Raw genomic sequence first — 24252 nt, 5'->3', positions numbered from 1 at the left:
CTTCCTTTTCTGTTAACCCCAGAAATCTTTATTTTCTCATATACAAAAATTCATATTTACTAGTGTAATGTAATATATATATAATATATATATAGATATAGATATATATATATATTTTTTTTTTTTTTTTTTTTTTTTTCAGTTTATATATTTTTTACAATTTCTAACCTATTACATGACTGTAAGGTAATGATACCAAGCCCCACCCTACTACCCCAACATTACCAAATTTGTTTCTGGGGTTAATAAACTTTATTAAAAAAATAAAATAAACATATATTTTCATCTTAAACATTTTACCCTGGACAGTGGTTGTTTACTAAGTATATTTTTTTTCTTAAACAAACATGACATTTATCACGCTGGTCTTGGATGTTTTTCTCCTGTCTGTTTAGTAAACATATGTTCATGTTAACAAGTTCCATGGCATATATATTTATTAGTGTCCCATTGTAAGTGTCATGTTTATGGAGAACAACAGGATGCAGAATATCTTGACACAAAAGCCGAGTGGGATGGATATTGTGAAACTGAAATATGAGTTTCCGTCTTATTTAACTCACACCATGGTTTGCCAGTCGGTCTGTCAAACAGAACAGGGAGACAAGAAAAACTAAAATATGATATTATGAATGTCTATCTGTCTGTGTCACATCAGACACACAGGATCGTTAAAATATCATATTCCATCAGACACACAGGATCGTTAAAATATCATATTCCATGTCTTTACTTTCAGTCTGTTTCTCACCTTTTTTGCCATATCATAAAAAAGAAGAAAGGAAGGAAATGTTTTATTTAACTTTTTATTTAACTTTTTATTTAACTTTTTATTTATAGTTACATGGCATCAGACACACTGGCGTGGGAAATGGGGGGGGGCGCAAGGGGGCATGTCCCCCCCGCCCCACTTTTCAGATATTTTGGTTTATATTTGCTTTATAATAGTGTGTAAATATAAAAGTGTGCCCCCACCCCACCCCCACTTTGTGGCACCTTCCTACACTCATGAAACATATGGTTAAGGATCACACATATTGAGAGAGGGTACCCGCTGTCTCCACTTCATGGGCTACTCTTTTTGATTAGCAGCAAGGGATGTTTTATATGCACTATTCCACAGACAGGGTAGTACATACCACAGCCTTTGTTATACCAGTTGTGGAGCACTGGCTGGAACGAGAAATAGTGCCCTGGAAAAGGATTTCCTTTAATATGTATATATAATCCATGAAAAGTAGATTGCTGTAACCTAGAACTTTACGATGCAGGGGTGGGGCGTAACCCAGTGGTAAAGCACTCACTCGATGCACAGTCAGTCTGGGATCGATCCCCATCGGTGGGCCCATTGGGCTATTTCTCGTTCCAGCCAGTGCACCACGACTGGTATGTAAAAGGCCGTGGTATGTGTTATCCTGTCTGTGGGATGGTGCATATAAAGATCCCTTGCTGCTAATCGAAAAGAGTAGCCCATGAAGTGGCGACAGCGGGTTTCCTCTCTCAATATCTGTGTGGTCCTTAATGATATGTCCGACGCCATATAACCATAAATAAAATGTGTTGAGTGTGTCGTTAAATAAAACATTTCTTTATCTTTTTTTTATGATGCATGATGTACCACTATCCAAAGTTATATATATCCATGCAGTGTATTTACATGCAAGGTTTGATAACCCTATATCAATTGATACAGAAAATATGACCCGGACAAGGATTTCCTTTAATGTGCAGCAATGTGTAAAACATGTTGTACCTGCATGCAAGGTTTGTTGATCCTAAATGAACTGATAAGAAAGATAATGGCACGGACAAAGATTTCCTTTAATAAGTGCTGTAGCGGTCTGATCCGTGTTTTAGTACTTACCGGTTCGTTCGCGTTTTAGTATGAATATTTTATTATTTGAGAAGGTAGGAAAAGAGAACTCTAGATATGAAAAAAAGGCAAGATGGACAGCACGAGGTCGAAAGAAGAATGGAACTTTTAGATAAATTAGATGAGATAGATATAATAGAAATGAGAATGAACAGTCAAGATTATATTAGAGTAGATTTACTGATCATACAAATGTCAATCGTTAGTCACATTAGCAAGGACGTAAATGTAAGTGGACAATTCTTGGATGAGTGTTTCTGTCGTCTATATAAGTGCAGTAATCTGTTGTGACTTAGTTATAGTATACGACACACTGCCATCCCACAGACAGGGTAGTACATACCATTGCCTTTGATATACACTGCCATCCCAAGTTGCAAGGGGTGGGATGTAGCCCAGTGGTAAAGCGATTGCTTGATGTGCGATCGGTCTGGGATCAATCCCCGTTGATGGGCCCATTGGGCTATTTCTCGTTCCAGCCAGTGCACCACGACTGGTATATCAAAGACCATGGTATGAACTATCCTGTCTGTGGGATGGTGCATATAAAAGATCCCTTGCTGCTAATCGAAAAGAGTAGCCCATGAAGTGGCGACGGCGGGTTTCCTTCCTCAGTATCTGTGTGGACTTTAACCAAATGTCAAACGCCATATAACTGTAAATAAAATGTGTTGAGTGCATCATTAAATTAAATATTTCCTTCCTTCCTTCCTTTCCCAAGTTGCAAGCTGGTTTAATTATCCTATATGAATTGATAAGGAAGCTACGCCTCGGTCAAGTAAATATTAACAGATGGATGTACAGCCGGTTGTATTGATGGACAAACAAACAATGTCATACCCATAAAACAACCTATCAAAGATACTACCTGTGTAATACAAAGTCATATTCTACAATGTCAAACTGACCTGACATATATAGGTGATCATCTGATATCAGACTGACCTTACAGGAAGTCCATTATGTGATGTCACACTAACTGAACAATTTAATCTTCTGATGTCAGATTGACTGTAAACAATCTAGGAGTCCATTCTGTGATATATCAGATGAACATTATAACAGACCAGCCCAAAGGTCAACTTGGTAATCACCAGTTTAAGCTTGACAGTCCGTTTAAACTTATTTCCGTGCCTATATCCAATTAAGGTTGAAGCACGCTGTCCTGGGCACACACCTCAGCTATCAGAGCTGTCTGTCCTGGACAGAGGGTTAATTGTTAGTTGTTAGTGAGAGAGAAGAGGGTGTAGTGGTTGTACACCAACCCAGTTGTTAAAACTCGCTCTGGGTGGGAGCCGGTACTGGGCTGTGAACCCTGTACCTACCAGCCTTTTATCCGATGGCTTAATCACGACGCCACCAAGGCCGAGTTTAAGCCAATATCAGTCAGCCGGTAGTTTTTCTACCACGGCCCACTTTCATTCTCTCCTTTGACGGGATCTGAACCAGTGTCTTCAGTTTGAAAGTCCAGCAGCTTGTCTTACATTGATATAGATCAGTTTTAAACCAGTTTGATATGTCAGTTAAACAGTCTAAAACAAGTTACCAAGTCTAAAACAAGTTATCCAATCTGATATATAAGTTAGCCATGCAGTCTGATATAGGAGTAAACCAGTCATACATGAGTTAACCAGTCTAATATTCAAATTAACCAGTCTGATATGAATTAACCAGTCTAATACACAAATTAACCAGTCTGATATGAATTAACCAGTCTAATATACAAATTAACCAGTCTGATATGAATTAACCAGTCTAATATTCAAATTAACCAGTCTGATATGAATTAACCAGTCTAATATACAAATTAACCAGTCTGATATGAATTAACCAGTCTAATATACAAATTAACCAGTCTGATATGAATTAACCAGTCTAATATTCAAATTAACCAGTCTGATATGAATTAACCAGTCTAATATATAAATTAACCAGTCTGATATGAATTAAGCAGTCTGATATGAATTAACCAGTCTGATACAAGTTAACCAGTCTGATATGAATTAACCAATCTGATATGAATTAACCAGTTTGATATGAATGAACCAGTCTGATATGAATTCACCAGTTTGATACGAGTTAAGCAGTCCGATATAAATTAACCAGTCTGATATGAATTAACCAGTCTAATATACAAATTAACCAGTCTGATATGAATTAACCAGTCTAATATACAAATTAACCAGTCTGATATGAATTAACCAGTCTAATATTCAAATTAACCAGTCTGATATGAATTAACCAGTCTAATACACAAATTAACCAGTCTGATATGAATTAACCAGTCTAATACACAAATTAACCAGTCTGATATGAATTAACCAGTCTAATATTCAAATTAACCAGTCTGATATGAATTAACCAGTCTAATATACAAATTAACCAGTCTGATATGAATTAACCAGTCTAATATACAAATTAACCAGTCTGATATGAATTAACCAGTCTAATATTCAAATTAACCAGTCTGATATGAATTAAGCAGTCTGATATGAATTAACCAGTCTGATACAAGTTAACCAGTCTGATATGAATTAACCAATCTGATATGAATTAACCAGTTTGATATGAATTCACCAGTCTGATATGAATCAACCAGTCTGATATGAATTAAGCAGTCTGATAAGAGTTAACCAGTCTTGATATGAATCAACCAGTCTGATATGAATTAACCAGTCTGATATGAAGTCACCAGTCTGATATGAATTAACCAGTCTGATATGAATTAACCAGTCTAATATACAAATTAACCAGTCTGATATGAATTAACCAGTCTAATATACAAATTAACCAGTCTGATATGAATTAACCAGTCTAATATTCAAATTAACCAGTCTGATATGAATTAACCAGTCTAATATAAATTAACCAGTCTGATATAAATTAACCAGTCTGATATGAATTAACCAGTCTGATATGAAGTCACCAGTCTGATATGAATTAACCAGTCTGATATGAATTAACCAGTCTAATATACAAATTAACCAGTCTGATATGAATTAACCAGTCTAATATACAAATTAACCAGTCTGATATGAATTAACCAGTCTAATATTCAAATTAACCAGTCTGATATGAATTAACCAGTCTAATATGAATTAACCAGTCTGATATGAATTAACCAGTCTGAATTGAATTAACCAGTCTGATATGAATTAACCAGTCTGATATGAATTAACAGGTCTGATATGAATTAACCAGTCTGATATATGAATTAATCAGACTGATATACATTTGTACACTCTCTAGCCCTGTCCTTTATTGAGTAAAATCTGACAGGAAACATTCTCTCACTTTACTTCTTGTATCATCTCAAAATGGGACATTTTCAGCAAGCTGTTATTAATACTGTAACTGGCACTCTGAATTCTACATATGACTTATGAATCACAAGACTTATAATGTAATCAGAGCAGTTAAGGGAAATTCTCATTATACAGTTCGTCACACTGGTTAATTCATATCAGACTGGTTAATTCATATCAGACTGGTTAATTCATATCACACTGGTTAATTTATATATCAGACTGTTGCATTGAATCAAATCGTACTGTGAGAATGCTTACACGGAATGACTTTAATCTTATACATGCATATACGTTCCGATTTTTGTAGGGTCGACAAATAGCATGCAACAAGTTGGTGCTACTAACCACATAATGAAAGAAAGAAATGTTTTATTGAACGACACACTCAACACATTTTATTTACAGTTATATGGCCTCAGACAAATGGATCAATTCATTCACATAAATCTTACTTCAACCCCACCCTCACATGACCTGCTAATGTCTGACCTTTTTGGTTTCTTTCATCTTTTTTTAGGCAGACAGCTATAATGAAATCAGTGTTTAAAGTGTCTGTCACTTTATATGCGAGCCCCTCTGACCTATATGTCTATATATATATCACTGATTTCATTCATTGTTAAAATACTTTTAACATGGCTCAGGTAGACTTGAAAAGTAACCCAATCACACACCTTTTATCTTGATATGTTTACACCATGTACAATACAGGTAGTGTGCATGTGAACTGAATGTACATAACTCAAGTACAGGAGGTTCAAAACAGTGTCAAATACAGTCTATTTAAAAGGACAAATATAATACAAAAATAGTGTTTAAAATACAGTGCAAAATAAACCTCAACATATAAAACTAATACAATTTTTACAATGAGTTTAAAATGCATGGTGTAAAACACAAGATGTAAAACAGGTTTTACAAAGAGTTTAAAACATAGGGTGTAAAACATAAGATATCAAACACTGGTTTTACAGGTAGTACCAAACCAAATAACTTCCGGCTGGGTCAAAGTTCGAGGTGCACCCAACTTTTGATAGAGAAGTGAACACCACAAGTCCTGTGATTGGTTATAAATGTGAGTGTGTTAGTTGTAAAAAATAATAGTTTCATCTGGGTAAAAAAAATGTGCAATTTTATTTCATCTAGCACCGATGTGTCAAGTAGCCTTGTGCTTGAAACATGTATGGGGTACCTGTAAAAAAAAGTACTCGAATATTGTGCGAAACTAGGGTAGTCATAGACGCTACCCGTTATCTCAGAAACGAGCAGCTTGACCCCCATTTTTTTCTGATTCACTTTAAGTGTAAGGGGTGGTAGTATTTATATCCGTGACGTTTATGTCGGTTGATACGTTGCAGGTAGGAGTTTTAGCCACATATGTTACTATTGTCGTCTATGGGATTTGATTTGGTAGTATACACCCTATAGCACATATTCAGTGCATAATAAAAAATATTATGATTTTGTCATTTTATTTAATTAAACTATACTGGTTGATTAATTAGCCATCACTCGATCATGCAAGTTCACAATGACCTTGACCTTGACAATAATCGCTGTACATGGCTCTGAATGGAGTTTGAATCAAAGTTAGCACTGAAGAAAAGTTGGTTTTGGCCTATAATTCATACTGTAAAGATTTCAATAATTTCTTTTTACATGGTATTTGACTTGCCATATGCAACTGCTCTTAAATATGGTATTATATATAGGCAACCTGAACTAAGATTTTAATAGCAATTTATTTTTATATTAAAAATAGCATGTGCCAATAGTGGGTTAATGTCTTTAGTTTCCATTAACATTGTCAATTTTTTATGTATGAAATTCTGAAAACTCAAATTTGTAAAGAAGTTGATTTTTATTGTCATTTTGACATATTTATAGGGTGCTAAGTTATATTTTAGACAAATTTGTAGTTTTATGCAAAATTTAAAGTAAATTTGAAGAAAAACTTTACCAAAAACATAATTAAATTTGTTGTCACTATTGTGCCTTCTGTTCTTATTTGTACATAACAATAAGGTTGTTAAACATACACTTAGATCTCCAGATCATTTTTTTTTCTTAATAATCACTTAGTTAGCTCTCATGAAAAGCATTTTGAGTTTATACTAGATTCAGAACCAATTTTTTCAGATTTGATTATCTGCCTTTGATTAAGTTGATAATTTATTTTATTGTTAAAGCTGTATTACCTAATGTTACTAGCTAAATAAAATGCTGGATTACAGATTGTAGGAATACATCTAATGTACATATTGTATTCATCCGGATTAGAAAATAATGCAAGAAAATAGATGTTCGGGTAATTTTGTCATTTAAAAATAGTTTTTTTCAGTAATTAATCAAAAATAAATGTGTTAAAGCTGCATGATTATTCCAGATATCACAACTATTAAAACCTCCAACTACAGTAGGCTATAAATAAAATATAGTCAGGAATATTGGTGGCTGCCAATAGTTTTGATGGTTCATTATGAAAATCAGCATGGCCGATGGATTTGAAATTCCCACACCTGGTAACTTGAAGACACCCATACCCAGCATACAGGATTTCCTCCCAACACTAATGTTCAGGACATTAAGTCATTACTTCATACAGGTACAGTCATGTTTGTGTTTCCTTCCTCAGACAGTGTATTTTTTTAATACTGATATTTCTTTGATGTGCCTGTTAAGGTCTTCATAATCTAGGGGTCAATCAAGTGCATGTGTTTTAATGGAATTCTTTAAAGGGGTAGAGGTATTCTGACTATCTTTGTTGTCTCTACATATATACCTGAGTACACAAACCCAACTGAAAGTAAATATCTTCAGGAGTTTTATTTTAAAACATTTTGTTGTTTAATATGACATATTGCATTTGTACAAAACTATATGCAATATATATGCTTTTTGAGGTGTACATTATATTAGGTTGCACTGTAGAAACAACAGTTTCAGTGAGGTTGTCAGTTTATGTCAGAATACACCAGATCCTGGTGGTCATAGACACATAGCTGGACACTTTTTGAAAAATGTAAGTTATCAGTATAGGTAGTACTAAACCAAATAACTTCCGGCTGGGTCAAAGTTTGAGGTGCACCCAACTTTTGATAGAGAGGTGAACACCACAAGTCCTGTGATTGGTTATAAATGTGAGTGTGTTGGTTGTAAAAAATAATAGTTTCATCTGGGTAAAAATAAATTGCAATTTCATTTCATCTAGTACCAATGTGTCAAGTAGCCTTGTGCTTGAAACATGTATGGGGTACCTGTAAAAAAAAGTACTCGAATTTTGTGTGAAACTAGGGTAGTCATAGACGCTACCCGTTATCTCAGAAACGAGCAGCTTGACCCCCATTTTTTTCTGATTCACTTTAAGTGTAAGGTGTGGTAGTATTTATATCCGTGGCGTTTATGTCGGTTGATACGTTGCAGGTAGGAGTTTTAGCCACATATGTTACTATTGTCGTCTATGGGATTTGATTTGGTAGTATACACCCTATAATGAGTTTAAAACACAGGGTGTAAAACACAAGATAGAAAAGAGTTTAAAACACAAGATATAAAACTAATACAGGTTTTACAATGAGTTTAAAACACAGGGTGTAAAACACAAGATATACAACATGTTCTACAATGAGTTTAAAATACAGGGTGTAAAACACAAAATATAAAACTAATACAGGTTTTACAATGAGTTTAAAATACAGGGTGTAAAACACAAAATATAAAACTAATACAGGTTTTACAATGAGTTTAAAATACAGGGTGTAAAACACAAAATATAAAACTAATACAGGTTTTACAATGAGTTTAAAACACAGGGTGTAAAACACAAGATATACAACATGTTCTACAATGAGTTTAAAATACAGGGTGTAAAACACAAGATATAAAACTAATACAGGTTTTACAATGAGTTTAAAATACAGGGTGTAAAACACAAGATATAAAACTAATACAGGTTTTACAATGAGTTTAAAATACAGGGTGTAAAACACAAAATATAAAACTATATAATACAGGTTTTACAATGAGTTTAAAACACAGGGTGTAAACCACAAGGTATAAAACACAGGTTTTACAATGAGTTTAAAACACAGGGTGTAAAACACAAGATATTAAACAAAACAAAAAGTTATTACAATGGGGTGTAAAATAAAATATACCTGTAAAACACAAATGCAAGGAGTAAAATAATAATAGGGTTTTCACATTTCGCAGGCTGCCATTTCAAGCCCTTCACCAGGGGGCAAGTTCAGTCAACCGCTTGTCGCTAACATCCACTAGACTGGTTTATGTGCTTTGCATTAAAGGGACATTCCCAATTTTGCTGCATTGTAAGATGTTTCCGACTAATAAAATATTTCTATGATTAAACTTACATATTAAATATATTTTCTGTTTTAGAATATCAGTGTCTGTATATTCAATGTATTTCTGGTCGTCTTAATATTTGTAAGAAGCCCAAACTGGATTTTGTCTTCAAATAATTTTGTACGTACGAAAAAATTGTATTTTAGGAAATAAAATGAAATTTAACCTAATACAAATATTAGAACGATCAGAAACACATTTAATATACAGCCACTATATTTGATATGTAATTACAATTGTTAAAAAGTCTTTGTTAGTCAATAACATCTTAAAAAGTGCAGTAAACTCAAGAATGTCCCTTTAAACCAAATGGCCACATCAGGAACCAATAAAATAGTTCACGAACGTTACCGAAACATTCACTGGCTGAACTTGGGGCAGGCATAAAATATAGACTCATAGAATTTATTATGACAGACAGGTTCATACAATTTGCTAACTAGATGCTGATTGAAAAACAGGCTTTGTAATGATGTCTCTGATTGGATAAAACAGAATCTTACCATCTGTACTGGTCTTCATTGTCAAGGCAGACTCGAGTCACGTACAGAGAACACAGCACAGTGTTCACAACCAAGTCAAACAGTGTACTGTACAGTCCTGAAAATATAAAGTGAACAGCATTCTATACAACGTGAACAGTGTACTGTACAGTCCTGAAAATATAAAGTCAACAGCATTCTATACAACGTGAACAGTGTACTGTACAGTCCTGAAAATATAAAGTCAACAGCATTCTATACAACGTGAACAGTGTACTGTACAGTCCTGAAACAAACAATGTCAACAGTATACTGTACAGTCCAGAAAAAATAATGTGAACAATGTACTGTACAGTCCTGAAAAAAATAATGTGAACAGTGTACTATACAGTCCCGAAAAAAAAAATGTGTACTGTACAGTCCTAAAAGCAGAAAGTGAACAGTGTAATGTAGTCATAAAAAAAGAAAGTGAACATTGTACTGTAGTCATGAAAACAGAAAGTGAACATTGTACTGTACAGTCCTAAAAACAGAAAGTGAACAGTGTACTGTACAGTCCTAAAAGCAGAAGTGAACACTGTACTGTAGACCTGAAAACAGAAAGTGAACCATGCACTGTATGCAGTCTAGAACAATGTGCATAGTATACTGTATAGTCCTAAAAACAGAAAGTGAACAGTATAGTGTAGTCCTGAAACAAAATGTGAACAGTGTACTGTACAGTCCTGCAAACAAAGTGTACTGTACTCCTGAAAACAGAAAGTGAACAGAGTATTGTATACAGTCTAAAACAATGTGAACAGTATACTGTACAGTTCTGAAAAAGTGCAATGTACTGTACAATCTATGTGAACAATAAACTGTACAGTCTTTTTTTAAAGTAAACAATGTACTGTACAGTCCTGAAAATAAAAGTTAACAAAAGTGAACAATGCAAGTGAACAATGCACTGTACAATATGAACAGTGGACTGTACGGTACTGAAAATAAGTTCACAAATGTGAACAATGCACTGTACAATATGAACAGTGGACTGTACAGTCCTGAAAATAAAAGTTAACAAAAGTGAACAATGCACTGTACAATATGAACAGTGGACTGTATAGTCCTGAAAATAAAAGTTCACAAAAGTGAACACTGATGCAAGTGAACAATGCACTGTACAATATGAATAGTGGACTGTACAGTCCTAAAAATAAAAGTTAACAAAAGTGAACAATGCAAGTGAACAATGCACTGTACAATATGAACAGTGGACTGTACAGTCCTGAAAATAAGTTCACAAAAGTGAACACTGATGCAAGTGAACAATGCACTGTACAATATGAACAGTGGACTGTACAGTCCTGAAAATAAGTTCACAAAAGTGAACACTGATGCAAGTGAACAATGCACTGTACAATATGAACAGTGAACTGTACAGTCCTGAAAAAGACAAAATGGCAAGGCACTACAGCTACATGTACAAATAATGTGAACAGCACTATAGTTCTAAAATATAATTACGAATGTTTTCTGTTTTGTTTAAAACACCACTAGAGCACATTGATTAATTAATCATCGGCCATTGGATTTCAAACAGTTGGTAATTCTGACTCGTAGTCATCAGAGGAAACCTGCAACATTTTCTTAATGCAGTAAGGGATCTTTTATATGCATTTTCCTACAGACAGGAAAGCACATACCACGGCCTTTGACCAGTTGTGGTACATAGTATGAAGAAGAAGTTTGTTTTATTTAACGATGCCACTAGAGCACATTGATTTTTAATCTTATCATCGGCTATTGGACGTCAAACATATGGTCATTCTGACACTGTTTTTAGAGGAAACCCGCTGTTGCCACATAGGCTACTCTTTTTTACGACAGGCAGCAAGGGATCTTTTATTTGCGCTTCCCACAGGCTGGATAGCACAAACCATGGCCTTTGTTGAACCAGTTATGGATCACTGGTCGGTGCAAGTGGTTTACACCTACCCATTGAGCATTCAGGGTTTGGAGTCGGTATCTGGATTAAAAATCCCATGCCTCGACTGGGATCCGAACCCAGTACCTACCAGCCTGTAGACCGATAGCCTGCCACGACGCCACCGAGGCCGGTGGTACATAGTATGAATGCAATGACAGCAAATATGAATGTAGTGACTGGTCACAGTATGAATGTAGTCACTACATAATATGAATGTACAGTGACTACACAATATGCATGTACTGACTGCATATAGTATACCAGACCTCTGAAAATTGTGAGAACGATAGTTTCGTTTGCGCGTTGCTCATGCATATATAATTTTGCATAACCTATTTTTTGTTTGCGTGAAATTTGGAGCAACATCAGTAGCGGATCCAGGGGTCCAGAACCCCCCCTTTTTGAAAACCGACTGTAACCGTTAAGGGAAAACGTGATTATATTAACTGTTCTTTGTAAAAGGAGACATCAGTCATCACATTTGGACCCCCCCCCCCCCCCCACACACCCTTTTTGAAAACCGATCATAACCTTTCAGGGGAAACGTGATTATATTAACTGTTTTGTGTAAAAGGAGACATCAGTCATCACATTTGGACACCCCCACCCCCACCCCCTTTTTGAAAACCGACCATAACCTTTCAGGGGAAACGTGATTATATTAACTGTTTTGTGTAAAAGGAGACATCAGTCATCACATTTGGACCCCCCACCCCCACCCCCTTTTTGAAAACCGACCATAACCTTTCAGGGGAAACGTGATTATATTAACTGTTCTGTGTAAAAGGAGATATCAGTCATCACATTTGGACACACACACACACCCCTTTCAGAAATCCTGCATCTGCACCTGAACATGCATTTACTTGGATTTATTAATCATCGGCTATTGGATGACAAACATTTGGTAATTTTGATATATAGTCTAAGAGAGGAAACTCGCTACATTTTCCCACTAATAGAAAGGGATCGTTTATATGCACCATCCCACAGAGAGGATAGCACATACCATGGCCTTTGATATACCAGTCGTGGTGCACTGACTGGAACGAGACATAGCCCAATGGGCCCACCGACGGGGATCGATCCCAAAACCAACCATGCATCAAGCGAGTGCCTTACCACTGGGCTACGTCTCACCCCCGAATACCGGTATATGAAGAGTTCAGGCGCAAAAACCGATAAACATCATTTTCGCAAAAAACTCAGTTCAAGGCGTTATGTTCTGATTTTTATACTTGTTTTGTTTTTTAATTCTGCCCTTTATTTACTTTACTTATTTCAACTTAAGATCGCCCATTGTGGACTTGATATGTTTTACAAAGAAAGTATAAAAAAAAAAAAAAAAACCACTTTAGCAGAAAATTACTAAAATTTATCGTTTTGTACCTCTGAACTCTTCATATATTGATATTATCAAACAGAACACAAACTATAAATCACCCTCTCGACATGCACATGAAATGTAGTCCTCACCTCAACTCAAAAGAGTTCCACAGGATTTGCAGCATTAAAAAGATCAAAGAGTACGAACAGAACATTATACTACAAATCATGAGAAAACAAACTCGGGGTATCTAAGATTAAAATGGTTTAACCTCAGTTAACACTGCTATATAACAAGGCTTGAAATTAAAAAAAAATTTAAAAGGAAAGAAGGAAATGGTTTATTTAACGACGCACTCAACACATTTTTATTTACAGTTATATGATGTCAGACATAGGGTTAAGGACCACAAAGATATTGAGGGAGGAAACCCGCTGTTGCCACTTCATGGGCAACTCTTTTCGATTAGCAGCAAGGGATATTTTATATGCACCATCCCACAGACAGGATAGTAAATACCACAGCCTTTATTACACCAGTTGTGGAGCACTGGCTGGGACGAGAAATAGCCCAATGGGTCCACCGATGGGGATCGATCCTAGACCGACCGCGCATCAAGCGAAACACTTCACCACTGGGCTACGTCCTGCCCACAGGGTATCTAAGAGTAAAATGGTTTATTACCCATATGGGCTCAAATATACGGGGTAATCTTTTTTCGATCTCTGCACAGTGTGCAGATTGCTTCTACAGCCACTGATTGGCTGGCTTTAAAATCACGACGTTTGGTTGGTTGCTTGCCATGGCCGGAACTTCACTTTCATTCATATAATTTTTTCATTCATGAGTCAGATTACACATACGTTATACGATCTACAAAGATTTACCAAAACAAATGGACTCATTTGTTTCGTAAACATGAAATGGTATATTTTCATAAGCAGCGGCTTTAATAATATATAAAAATAATTATTTTCAAATGCAAATACAGTTGTATTATTTTGTACTGTAAACATTTGGCTGTAAAGATAACGCCGTTATGCTATGACGTCACTTACATTACGTCATGTAATGCGCGTAAGATTATATCACGTAATGGCTGATGTTGTAGACTCCAGAGGGATTTTTACATTAAAAATCAGTTAAAATTAACAATGGGTAATAAAGAGAATAACCAACTCGCTACGAGGAATTATGAATTATCTGTCCCTCGTGAATGAATGTTGTATAGAGGATAATAAACGAGTTACCAGTTATTATCAAATTTATGTCCCGAGTGAAATAATTTTCAGCTGTCACGAGCTTTAGCGAGTGACAAATTAAAATTATTTCACGAGGGACATAAATTTGATAATAACTGGTGCCGAGTTTGTTATTCTATTTATTACCGGAGCAATTTTTTCTCTAAAAGCCTTTATTTTCGACACACACATGCACATACATGTATAGAAACGATATACGCCACTTTACGCACTGTTCTGAGTATTTCTATAACTTTGTAATTTAATCACGTTCATAGATAATTTTCAAAAACAAAAGTTCTCTTTATTCTGGTACAAAATCTATAATGAATTGCATTGAAATGACATTTTGTTATAAATTTAACACCAAAAACAGACAGCCGTAAACGCAAACTCTTTAAACTACATGACGTCATTGTGTGTGTTTGCCAAATCGTGATGACGTCATATTTAGTACCGACAAGGTCATTGGTTTGTAAGCGTCAAATTATCCAATAGTATTGTTCGTTAGACCAATGCATGATAATGATTTTTATTTTCCCCATTATGAGTGCCTACTGGGGTAATAAAAAACATTCATTCACTCGGGACAGATCATTCCTAATTCCTCGTAGCTGGTTAGTTATTCTCTAAATAAGCTCAGTTAACACTGCTATATAACTAGGCTTCAAGTTCATTTTATGAAAGGAAAGGAAAGAAGTGTTTTATTTAATGACGCACCACTCAACATTTTGATGGAAATACGCAGTAAAAAGGTCTCAGGTTAGCACATTTTTTCTGAATATCTGTATCATTTTTGCCAGAATTTGAGGTTTTACCCTATCTGCCTCCCTGTCTCATACGCTTATGTGACTTGAGACAAACATGGGATAAAACAAAATTATTTTTATTACCCATATGGTCACAAATATCTTGGTACATATCAAAGTGATACGTCCCACTAGAACGCCAAGTGGGACGTAACACTTTTGACGTCACATGATGACGTCATCAATTGGCACACTACAACCTTACAGGAACGTCAATGAAATGAGACGAGTGATATAAATTAAGATTGATTATGGGTAATAAATAGGATATTAAACTCGCTATCATTTCGTATCATGTTTATGTCCCTCGTGAAATGCTCGTGACAATTGAAAATTATTTCACTCGGGACGTAAACATGATACGAAATGAAAGCTTGTTTAATATCCTATAAATAAGATCACTCCTGAAAATTAAATTCTGGATATATTGGGAATACTGTCAAAAATAAGATGGAAAGAAAACGTTGCTTGTCAAACTGATTATCAGAAAATATATTGTGTAATTTGAGTGACTTTTGCTGTAATATGTTTGTTTTTTCAAAGGTTGTGGTATGTGCTATACTGCCTATTGGATTACTTGTTGCTATAGGAGAAGTATGTATGTGGTGACAACTGGTTTCATCTCTGAAATTACATGTATTAACCCCACCCCATCCAACTCACGCACCCCATGCCTCGCATTGATAGTGTTCCCACACACACACATACACTTTCAAATACACTGTGAGGGCATAGCTAAATGCCCTCTGATCCAAATACACACACACACATACACACTTTCAAATACACTGTGAGGGCCCAGCTAAATGCCCACTGATCCATACACACTCTCTTTCAAATACACTGTGAGGGCCCAACTAAATACACCCCCCCCCCCCGATCCACACACACACACACTTTCAAATACACTGTGAGGGCCCAGCTAAATGCCCCCTGGTCCACACACACACACACTTTCAAATACACTGTGAGGGCTTAACTAAATGCCCCCCACCCCCACCACCCCCGATCCACACACACACACTTTCAAATACACTGTGAGGGCTTAACTAAATACGCCCCCCGATCCACACACACACACACACTTTCAAATACACTGTGAGGGCCCAGCTAAATGCCCCCTGGTCCACACACACACACACACACTTTCAAATACACTGTGAGGGCCCAGCGAAATGCTCCTTGATACACATACGCACACACATGTGCACACACACACACACACACACATTTTCCAATACACTGTGAGGGCCCAGCTAAATGATCTCTGATCCATGCTGCAGTGAGAAACAGACAGAAGAAATAAGTGGATGAATGAACACTTACTGGTGGATGGATTCTTCACTAGAAGTCTGCGGAGACGACCTCGCACAGAGAGTTCATACGTGAAGTATTTGACAGGAGCGTATCTGTGAAGATAACACACAAATATTTATTATAAATTCATCGTTAGAGATAGTCTAAGAAAGTTCATATTTGACAGGAGCGTATCTGTGAAGATAACACACAAATATTTATTATAAATTCATCGTTAGAGAAAGTCTAAGAAAGTTCATATTTGACGGGAGCATATCTGTGAAGATAACACACAAATATTTATTATAAATTCATCGTCAGATACTGGCTGTCTAAAAAGGTTCATATGTGAAGTATTTGATGGGAGCGTATCTGTGAAGATTATACACAAATATTTATTATAAATTCATCATCAGAGAATGACTGTCTAAAAAGGTTCATATGTGAAGTATTTGATGGGAGCGTATCTGTGAAGATAATACACAAATATTTATTATAAATTCATCATCAGATACTGGTTGTCTAAGAAGGTTTATACGTGAAGTATTTGACGGGAGCGTATCTGTGAAGATAATACACAAATATTTATTATAAATTCATCATTAGAGATTGGCTGTCTAAGAAGGTTTATACGTGAAGTATTTGACGGGAGCGTATCTGTGAAGATAATACACAAATATTTATTATAAATTCATCATTAGAGATTGGCTATCTAAGTAGGTTTATACGTGAAGTATTTGACAGGAGGGTATCTGTGAAGATAATATACAAATATTTATTATAAATTCATCATTAGATACTGGTTGTCTAAGAAGGTTTATACGTGAAGTATTTGACAGGAGCGTATCTGTGAAGATAATACACAAATATTTATTATAAATTCATCATTAGAGATTGGCTATCTAAGAAGGTTTATACGTGAAGTATTTGACAGGAGCATATCTGTGAAGATAATACACAAATATTTATTATAAATTCATCATTAGAGTTTGGCTATCTAAGTAGGTTTATACGTGAAGTATTTGACAGGAGCGTATCTGTGAAGATAATACACAAATATTTATTATAAATTCATCATTAGAGATTGGCTGTCTAAGAAGGTTTATACGTGAAGTATTTGACAGGAGCGTATCTGTGAAGATAATACACAAATATGTATTATAAATTCATCATCAGAGAATGACTGTCTAAGAAAATTCATACAGGGTTTTATCCAAGATATTTTGCCAGGTTCCCATGTCTGATTGGATTGGGAAAATTAGCACAAGTACATGATACTTGGGGAAATGTTTTCATACCACTGAATGATGCACTGTTAAATTAATTTATTAGAACAGACATAATTAAATTTTTAGTACAAAAATTGGGAATTTTCAGCTCCTTTCTTTTGGGAAGGGGTCTATATGTTCGGACCCACAGGACGCCTGGATAAATCCGTGTTATACTTGGAAGTACTTGACAAGAGAGCGTATGTGGATAAAATACACACGTCACATTATCATTATCAAACTGGGGGACAAAGTTACAGTCTGTTTTGGACTCATACACGTATAACTACATGTATTTACAATGCTTAAACAGCTGCATTTAACAAAAACAGGGTTGGGCAGGACATAGCCCAGTGGTACAGTGCCCACTCAATGCACAGTCGGTGTGGGATCGATCCCCGTCAGTGGGCCCATTGGGCTATTTCTCGTTCCAGCCAGTGCACCACGACTGGTGTATCAAAGGCCATGATATGTACTACCCTGTCTGTGGGATGGTGCATATAAAAGATCCCTTGCTCAGGCATCGAAATAAGTCGAGAACGGTCGTTCAGGTTACCGAGAGGTTACCACATGTAAGAAAAGTCGAGAATGGTCTTTCGTTCTCGACAAAAAGTTCAACGAACTGTAGTTTCGTTTCCGAACGTAAACCAGGCAATTCATTCCAGACTTCGGCGTTTCATTTTCTCGTAAGGAATTGCATTGATGTTCTCGCGTACTTGTGCAATTGCAAGCAATTATAGTCATTCGGCATTTAAACAGTGTCCACTAGATGAATTTACTTCAGCATTTCGTTTTCTCGTACAAAATTGCACCGATTTTCGTGTGCACTTGTGCAATTGCAAAGCAATTCCGGCAATCCGCGTTTTCATTTACTTCCGGATTTCGTTTCTCGTACCGATGTTCGCGTGCACCGATACAATTTCGGAGACAGTGGGTTTCCTCTCTCAATATCTGTGTGGTCCTTAACCATATGTATGACGTCATATAACTGTCAATAAAATTTGTTGGTCGTTAAATAAAACATTTCCTTCTTCTTCTTTAACAAAAGCAGGCTTCGTAACGTAATTTTCCACACATCATCCCAAACCATCCATTTATCTCGTACTGTTTTATTTTCAGCAGGCCATATCTTTTTTTTTCTGACAAGGAAATATTTCTTTTGGCCTGCTATTTATAAAAAATAACAGCAGGTAATATTTTACTTGCTATTTCAAGCCCTGTATGAGCCAACAGCCGAGTAAAAAAATCTCAAGTAACGTTTTGCTCCATTGATAGCTCTCGTGTGCGGTAGGCTTAATATAAGAAAGATCATAAGTGATTAAGTGATTTATTGATCATCGGCTATTGGATGTCAAACATTTGATAATTCTGATAAATAGTCTTAGAGAAGAAATCCACTCTTATTTTTCCATTAGTAGCAAAGGGATCCTTTATATGCCCCATCCAACAGACAGGACAGCACATACCACAGCCAATTGATATACCAGTTGTGGTATACTGCTGGAATGAGAAATAGCCCAATGGGCCCACCGACGGGGATCGATCCTAGACTGACCGCACATCAGGTGAGCACTTTACCATGGGGCTGCGTCCCGCTTATTCATATGCATGTGAAGAATTTAAAAATAACGAGATATGCACAGCACCCCCTCCCAATTACTAATTACAGTGAAACCTCTCTAAACCGGACCCTCTGTAAACCGGAATTCCCTCAAAACCAGACATTTTTCATGGTTCTTTTTTTTTAAATCAGTAAAGAACTTAACCTCTATAAACTGGATACCGGACGTTTTACTTGGTCCTGAGAGTGTCTGGTTTAGAGGGGTTTCACTGTAGAAACAAATGATTATTACTATTATTATTATTATTATTATTATATATATATATTTATTATTATTATTATTATTATTATTTACATACAAAAATGTGCAGGTGTAGGAGGGGTTTAGGAGACAGATCCGTCTCTTTTTCAATATTTTGGGGGGTAGCATGACTCAACCCCACCCCCCCAAAAAAAACCAACACCATTCTATACATGCCACAGTACAGACCCCCATCCCTGCACAATTTCCTACACAGTGCCTGACTAATTGTATTTGTAGTCCTGACTGGAGAAGTGGTGACTAGTTATTGGCTTGGGAAGCCACTTTTCAAATATCTTGCTTTATATTTGCTTTATAATAGTGTAAAAGTGTAAATATGAAAGTGCCCCCCCCCCCCCCCCCATCCACTTTTTGGCACCTTCCTATGCCAGTTATTAGTTGATTAAACTAATCAGGGTTGGGGGCTGCGTGTACTATCCCACTTAGCCCGAGTACTCTGACCACCCATCGTTTGCAGTCTAATATTTACTGTGTTGGTCATACCAAATGTTTGTGCACCCCCCCCCCCTCCTCCAACGCACTACAGCAGCCATGGGGGAAGTCACTTCACATAATTTTCATTCAAACAGACCTGCGATATACTGTTTGTACAGATTATGTGCTCCATCACAATCATACCAAATGCATGTATTAGGTAATATTAATGTTATTAACTGTGTACATTCTAAACCTGCTTCATACAGCTGCTTATTAAATCAGCTAGTTGACAGCTCTCTGAGTGTATGACAAGCTTTACGAACGCCGCGAGCTATTGACGCTATTTGGAAAAGTCAGACCCGTGAGCTTGTCACGCAAATTTAGACCAGTGTCCACAAACCCGTTCAGTTCTTTTCAAAGCGTAAACTCCAGAGCGTAAACTTCATAACGACACAAACAAAGGACGTGCGGTTAAATCCCGCCGTGTGCAATTTTACCCTCAATCATTGTAGTCTCATTTCCGGTGATATGACAAAAAGCCATTCATTAAAAAAATAATAATAATTTTTAAAAATTTAAAAAAATTAAATTGTGATAAAATAAAATTCAAAAGTTAATTAACCAGATATATTATTATATATTGGGTTAAATATATATTATCCATTCAATTAAAGTTGAATGTAAATTTTTGTTTGTTTTACATTGTATGACAAAGCCTAGCTGTAACCACGGGCGAAGAAAGGTGCCAAGAAGTGTGGGGGTGGCACACACATACATGTATATAATATAAATACATGTAAACACATGCCCCCCCCCCCCCCCCCCCCAGTGCTGTAACGTAAACTCGTACCCAGGTGTACTGCAGTGTTCATACGTAGTTTACTACGCTCAAATATTAACTCGATCAAATGTAAACCAAAATAATAAAATAAATAAATATTTAATAATTATAATTAATGATATTTAATGTGTGTGTGTGTGTGTGTGTGTGTGTGTGTGTGTGTGTGTGTTAGTTCATCAAGATAAACGTCTCCGGCACGATATTTATTATTGTGATGTTTATTGCTGTGCCGTAATAAATGTCAAAATTTAAAAAAATGGACCGTAGATGTTTACATCGGGTCCAATAAATGTCAAAATGTTAAAAAAATGGACCGTAGATGTTTACCTTGGTGAACTATGTGTGTGTGTGTGTGTGTGTGTGTGTGTGTGTGTGTGTGTGTGTGAATTACAATTATGTCTTAATTAGTGGACTTAATTACGCAATTAGGCCTTCGATCGTTTACTGTTAGTTTTCGTTTCCTCGGTATAAGACGATACAGTGTTATTAAATACAGGAACATAAAAAAGAAGAAGTTAATATTGAACAAGAATTAACATTAAACGGAGACGCAGTCTCGCGGAAGTATAATAAAAAATAATATTACACATGGGACTATAAATCATATCACCTACCCATCCCACTGGTCCCAGCCGTCGTCCTCGTCGTCCACGTCACACTGGCACAGTCTGTCTAGGTCGATGCCGTCGCAATCGGTAGCATTGTCATCACCCTCCATGTTCGAAAGTGGGGTACTGAAACTCGTGCGAATATTTGTAAACAACGCGCTTGGAACTACGTACTAGCCGCTCCGGCGACATTAAAGACAAAGAATTTGTGGTAAAAATATCCCACGTCGTCTACTTCGTATACGTCGTTGTCCACTGAAAAACCCCACGTGTGGCGCAGTTGTCCGAATGAAGCGGATTTTTTTCCTCTTTTTTCCGGTTCACTGCAGCATCGCGACCAACCAGCGTGCAGGACTGTGGAAAGGGAGAAACAGAAGAAAACCGTTAAACATAATAACACTGTACCACTAGAGTCACAGCTAGGTTACTCTAGTTATAGTGTGTGGTGTCACCTAGTCAACGTCGCTGTTTCCCCTTTCGGCTTTTACAAAATGAACACAGTGTGTTCAAATTCAGTTTAAAAACTATGTTTTACAACTTGGTACATTTGTAGTGTTGGCTTCTCAAAATTCAGTTTTAAAACTATGTTTTTATAAGTTGGTACACTTGTGTTGGATTTTCAAATTCAGTGTTTAAAACTATGTTTTACAAGTTGATACATTATTAGCGTTAGCTTCTCAAATTCAGTTTTAAAACTATGTTTTACAAGTTGATACATTTATATCGTTGACCTCTCGGATTCAGTTTTAAAATTATGTTTTATAAGTTGGTATATTTATTAGCGTTAGGTTCTCAAATTCAGTTTTAAAACTACGTTTTACAAGTTGAAATATTTATAGCGTTGGCCTCTCAGATTCAATTTTTAAAACTGTTTTATAAGTTAATACTTTTATAGCGTTGGCCTCTCAGATTCAATTTTAAAACTATGTTTTATAAGTTGGCACATTATTAGCATTAGCTTCTCAAATTCAATTTTAAAACTATGTTTTATAAGTTGGTACTTTGTAGTGTTGGCTTCTCAAATTGAGTTTTAAAACTATGTTTTACAAGTTGGTACATTTATTAGTGTTTGACTTCTCAAAATCTGTTTTTAAAATTACTAAAATATTAGTGTGCCCTAATTTTATTTCCATCACTCCCCACACACACATATTAAAAACCCCGGAAAACCCCCCACGAAAACATCAAGCTTATATTGTGTCGCAAAATATTCTCATGATATAAATATTTATGATATAACAGTAGGATATACATTACGACTAACTCCAGCATGTCAAAACAATAAAAGGACTGTAAACAATATACAGGCTTGCACGTGGTTCATATAACATGCCGGAAATGGTTCAGGTTATTTCGCAACTGGTCATAAGGTAGGACCATGAGGATGGAGGTTTGTTTTGTTTAACGACACCACTAGAGCTCATACATTTATTAATTATCGGCTAGTGGATGTTAAACATTTGGTAATTTTGATACATACTCTTCAGATGAAGGAAGGAAGGAAGAAAATGTTTTATTTAACGACGCACTCAACACGTTTTATTTACGGTTATATAGCGTCGGACATATGGAAACCCGCTACATTTTGAAATATTGACCCCTTTTTAGTGCTATCCTGGCAAGTTTTCTGCTGCTTTTAAAGGATTTTTAAAATCACGCCCTTTGGTTTCGTCAATAACATGAATTAATTTATTAATTAAATTAAATTAAATTAGATTAGATTAGATTAGATTAGATTAGATTAGATTAGATTAGATTAGATTAGATTAAATTAAATTAAATTAAATTAAATTAAAGATTGATTAATTAATTAAATGGTTGAATAACGTTTTAGTTAGTTAGTGAGTTAGTTAGTTAATTAATCAGTTAAAAACGTAGTTTAAAGTTATTGTTGGACTGTTTCAAGATATTTTACTAAATCTTTAATCACTTGTTTTTGTGTAAAGGTCAGTTACATATATTTTATCAATGAGAAAATGTCACCTATTCAGGTCGCACAAAGGATATATAAGTAAAATAATAATAGGTGCGGGCGTTGTGCCAAAAAGAACAATAAAAATCCTAATTCTGTAAATGTTTCACAACCACAGCAGATAATGTTACAGCGGTTAATCTGTTAAGTGTGGGGTCACGTTACCACTATGCTCAGTGGTGGATCCAGAAAATCCATTTAGGGGGAAAAGAGTAGCCCATGAAGTGGCGACAGCGGGTTTCCTCTCTGAAAATATGTGTGGTCCTTACCCATATGTCTGACGCGAAATAACCGTAAATAAATGTGTTGAGTGCGTCGTTAAATAAAACATTTCCTTCCTTCCTTCCATTTGGGGGGGGGGGGGGGTCCCAATGACATGAGGTGGAATGCCAATGGAACTTTGGGTGAGGTTTGGAGGGGATCATAAAAAATAAAAATAAATTAATATAACATTATAATAAAATTATAACTGTCGCAAAATTTAGGGGGGCGAGCCCCTGCCCCTCCTAGATCCGCCTCTGATGCCGTCATGTAGGCATGCGCGGACTAGGGTGGTGTGGGGTATGGTAAATGGGAGGAATCATATTTTGTTT

General features: G+C 36.0%; 1 protein-coding gene across 4 annotated transcripts in view; it reads right to left on the bottom strand.

The window, feature by feature from the left end:
• Positions 1–22092, bottom strand: part of LOC121377030 (potassium channel subfamily T member 2-like) — a 101304-nt gene extending 79212 nt beyond the window's left edge. For all 4 annotated transcript variants that reach the window (XR_005958574.1, XR_005958575.1, XM_041504871.1 and 1 more), the window contains exons 1-3: positions 21694–22092; positions 16701–16783; positions 10050–10146 (exon numbers count right to left, since the gene is read on the bottom strand). Coding sequence is in view for 2 of the 4 variants with exons in the window: in XM_041504871.1 (XP_041360805.1) it covers positions 10050–10146; positions 16701–16783; positions 21694–21797 (284 nt within the window). In the remaining 2 variants the exon portion in view is untranslated. The remainder of the gene's footprint in view (positions 1–10049; positions 10147–16700; positions 16784–21693) is intronic.
• Between the last annotated feature and the right edge of the window lie 2160 nt (positions 22093–24252).

Source organism: Gigantopelta aegis, chromosome 7, assembly GCF_016097555.1.
Source record: "Gigantopelta aegis isolate Gae_Host chromosome 7, Gae_host_genome, whole genome shotgun sequence".
NCBI classification, from domain to species: domain Eukaryota; kingdom Metazoa; phylum Mollusca; class Gastropoda; order Neomphalida; family Peltospiridae; genus Gigantopelta; species Gigantopelta aegis.
This window is presented reverse-complemented; position numbering and strand designations above follow the sequence as displayed.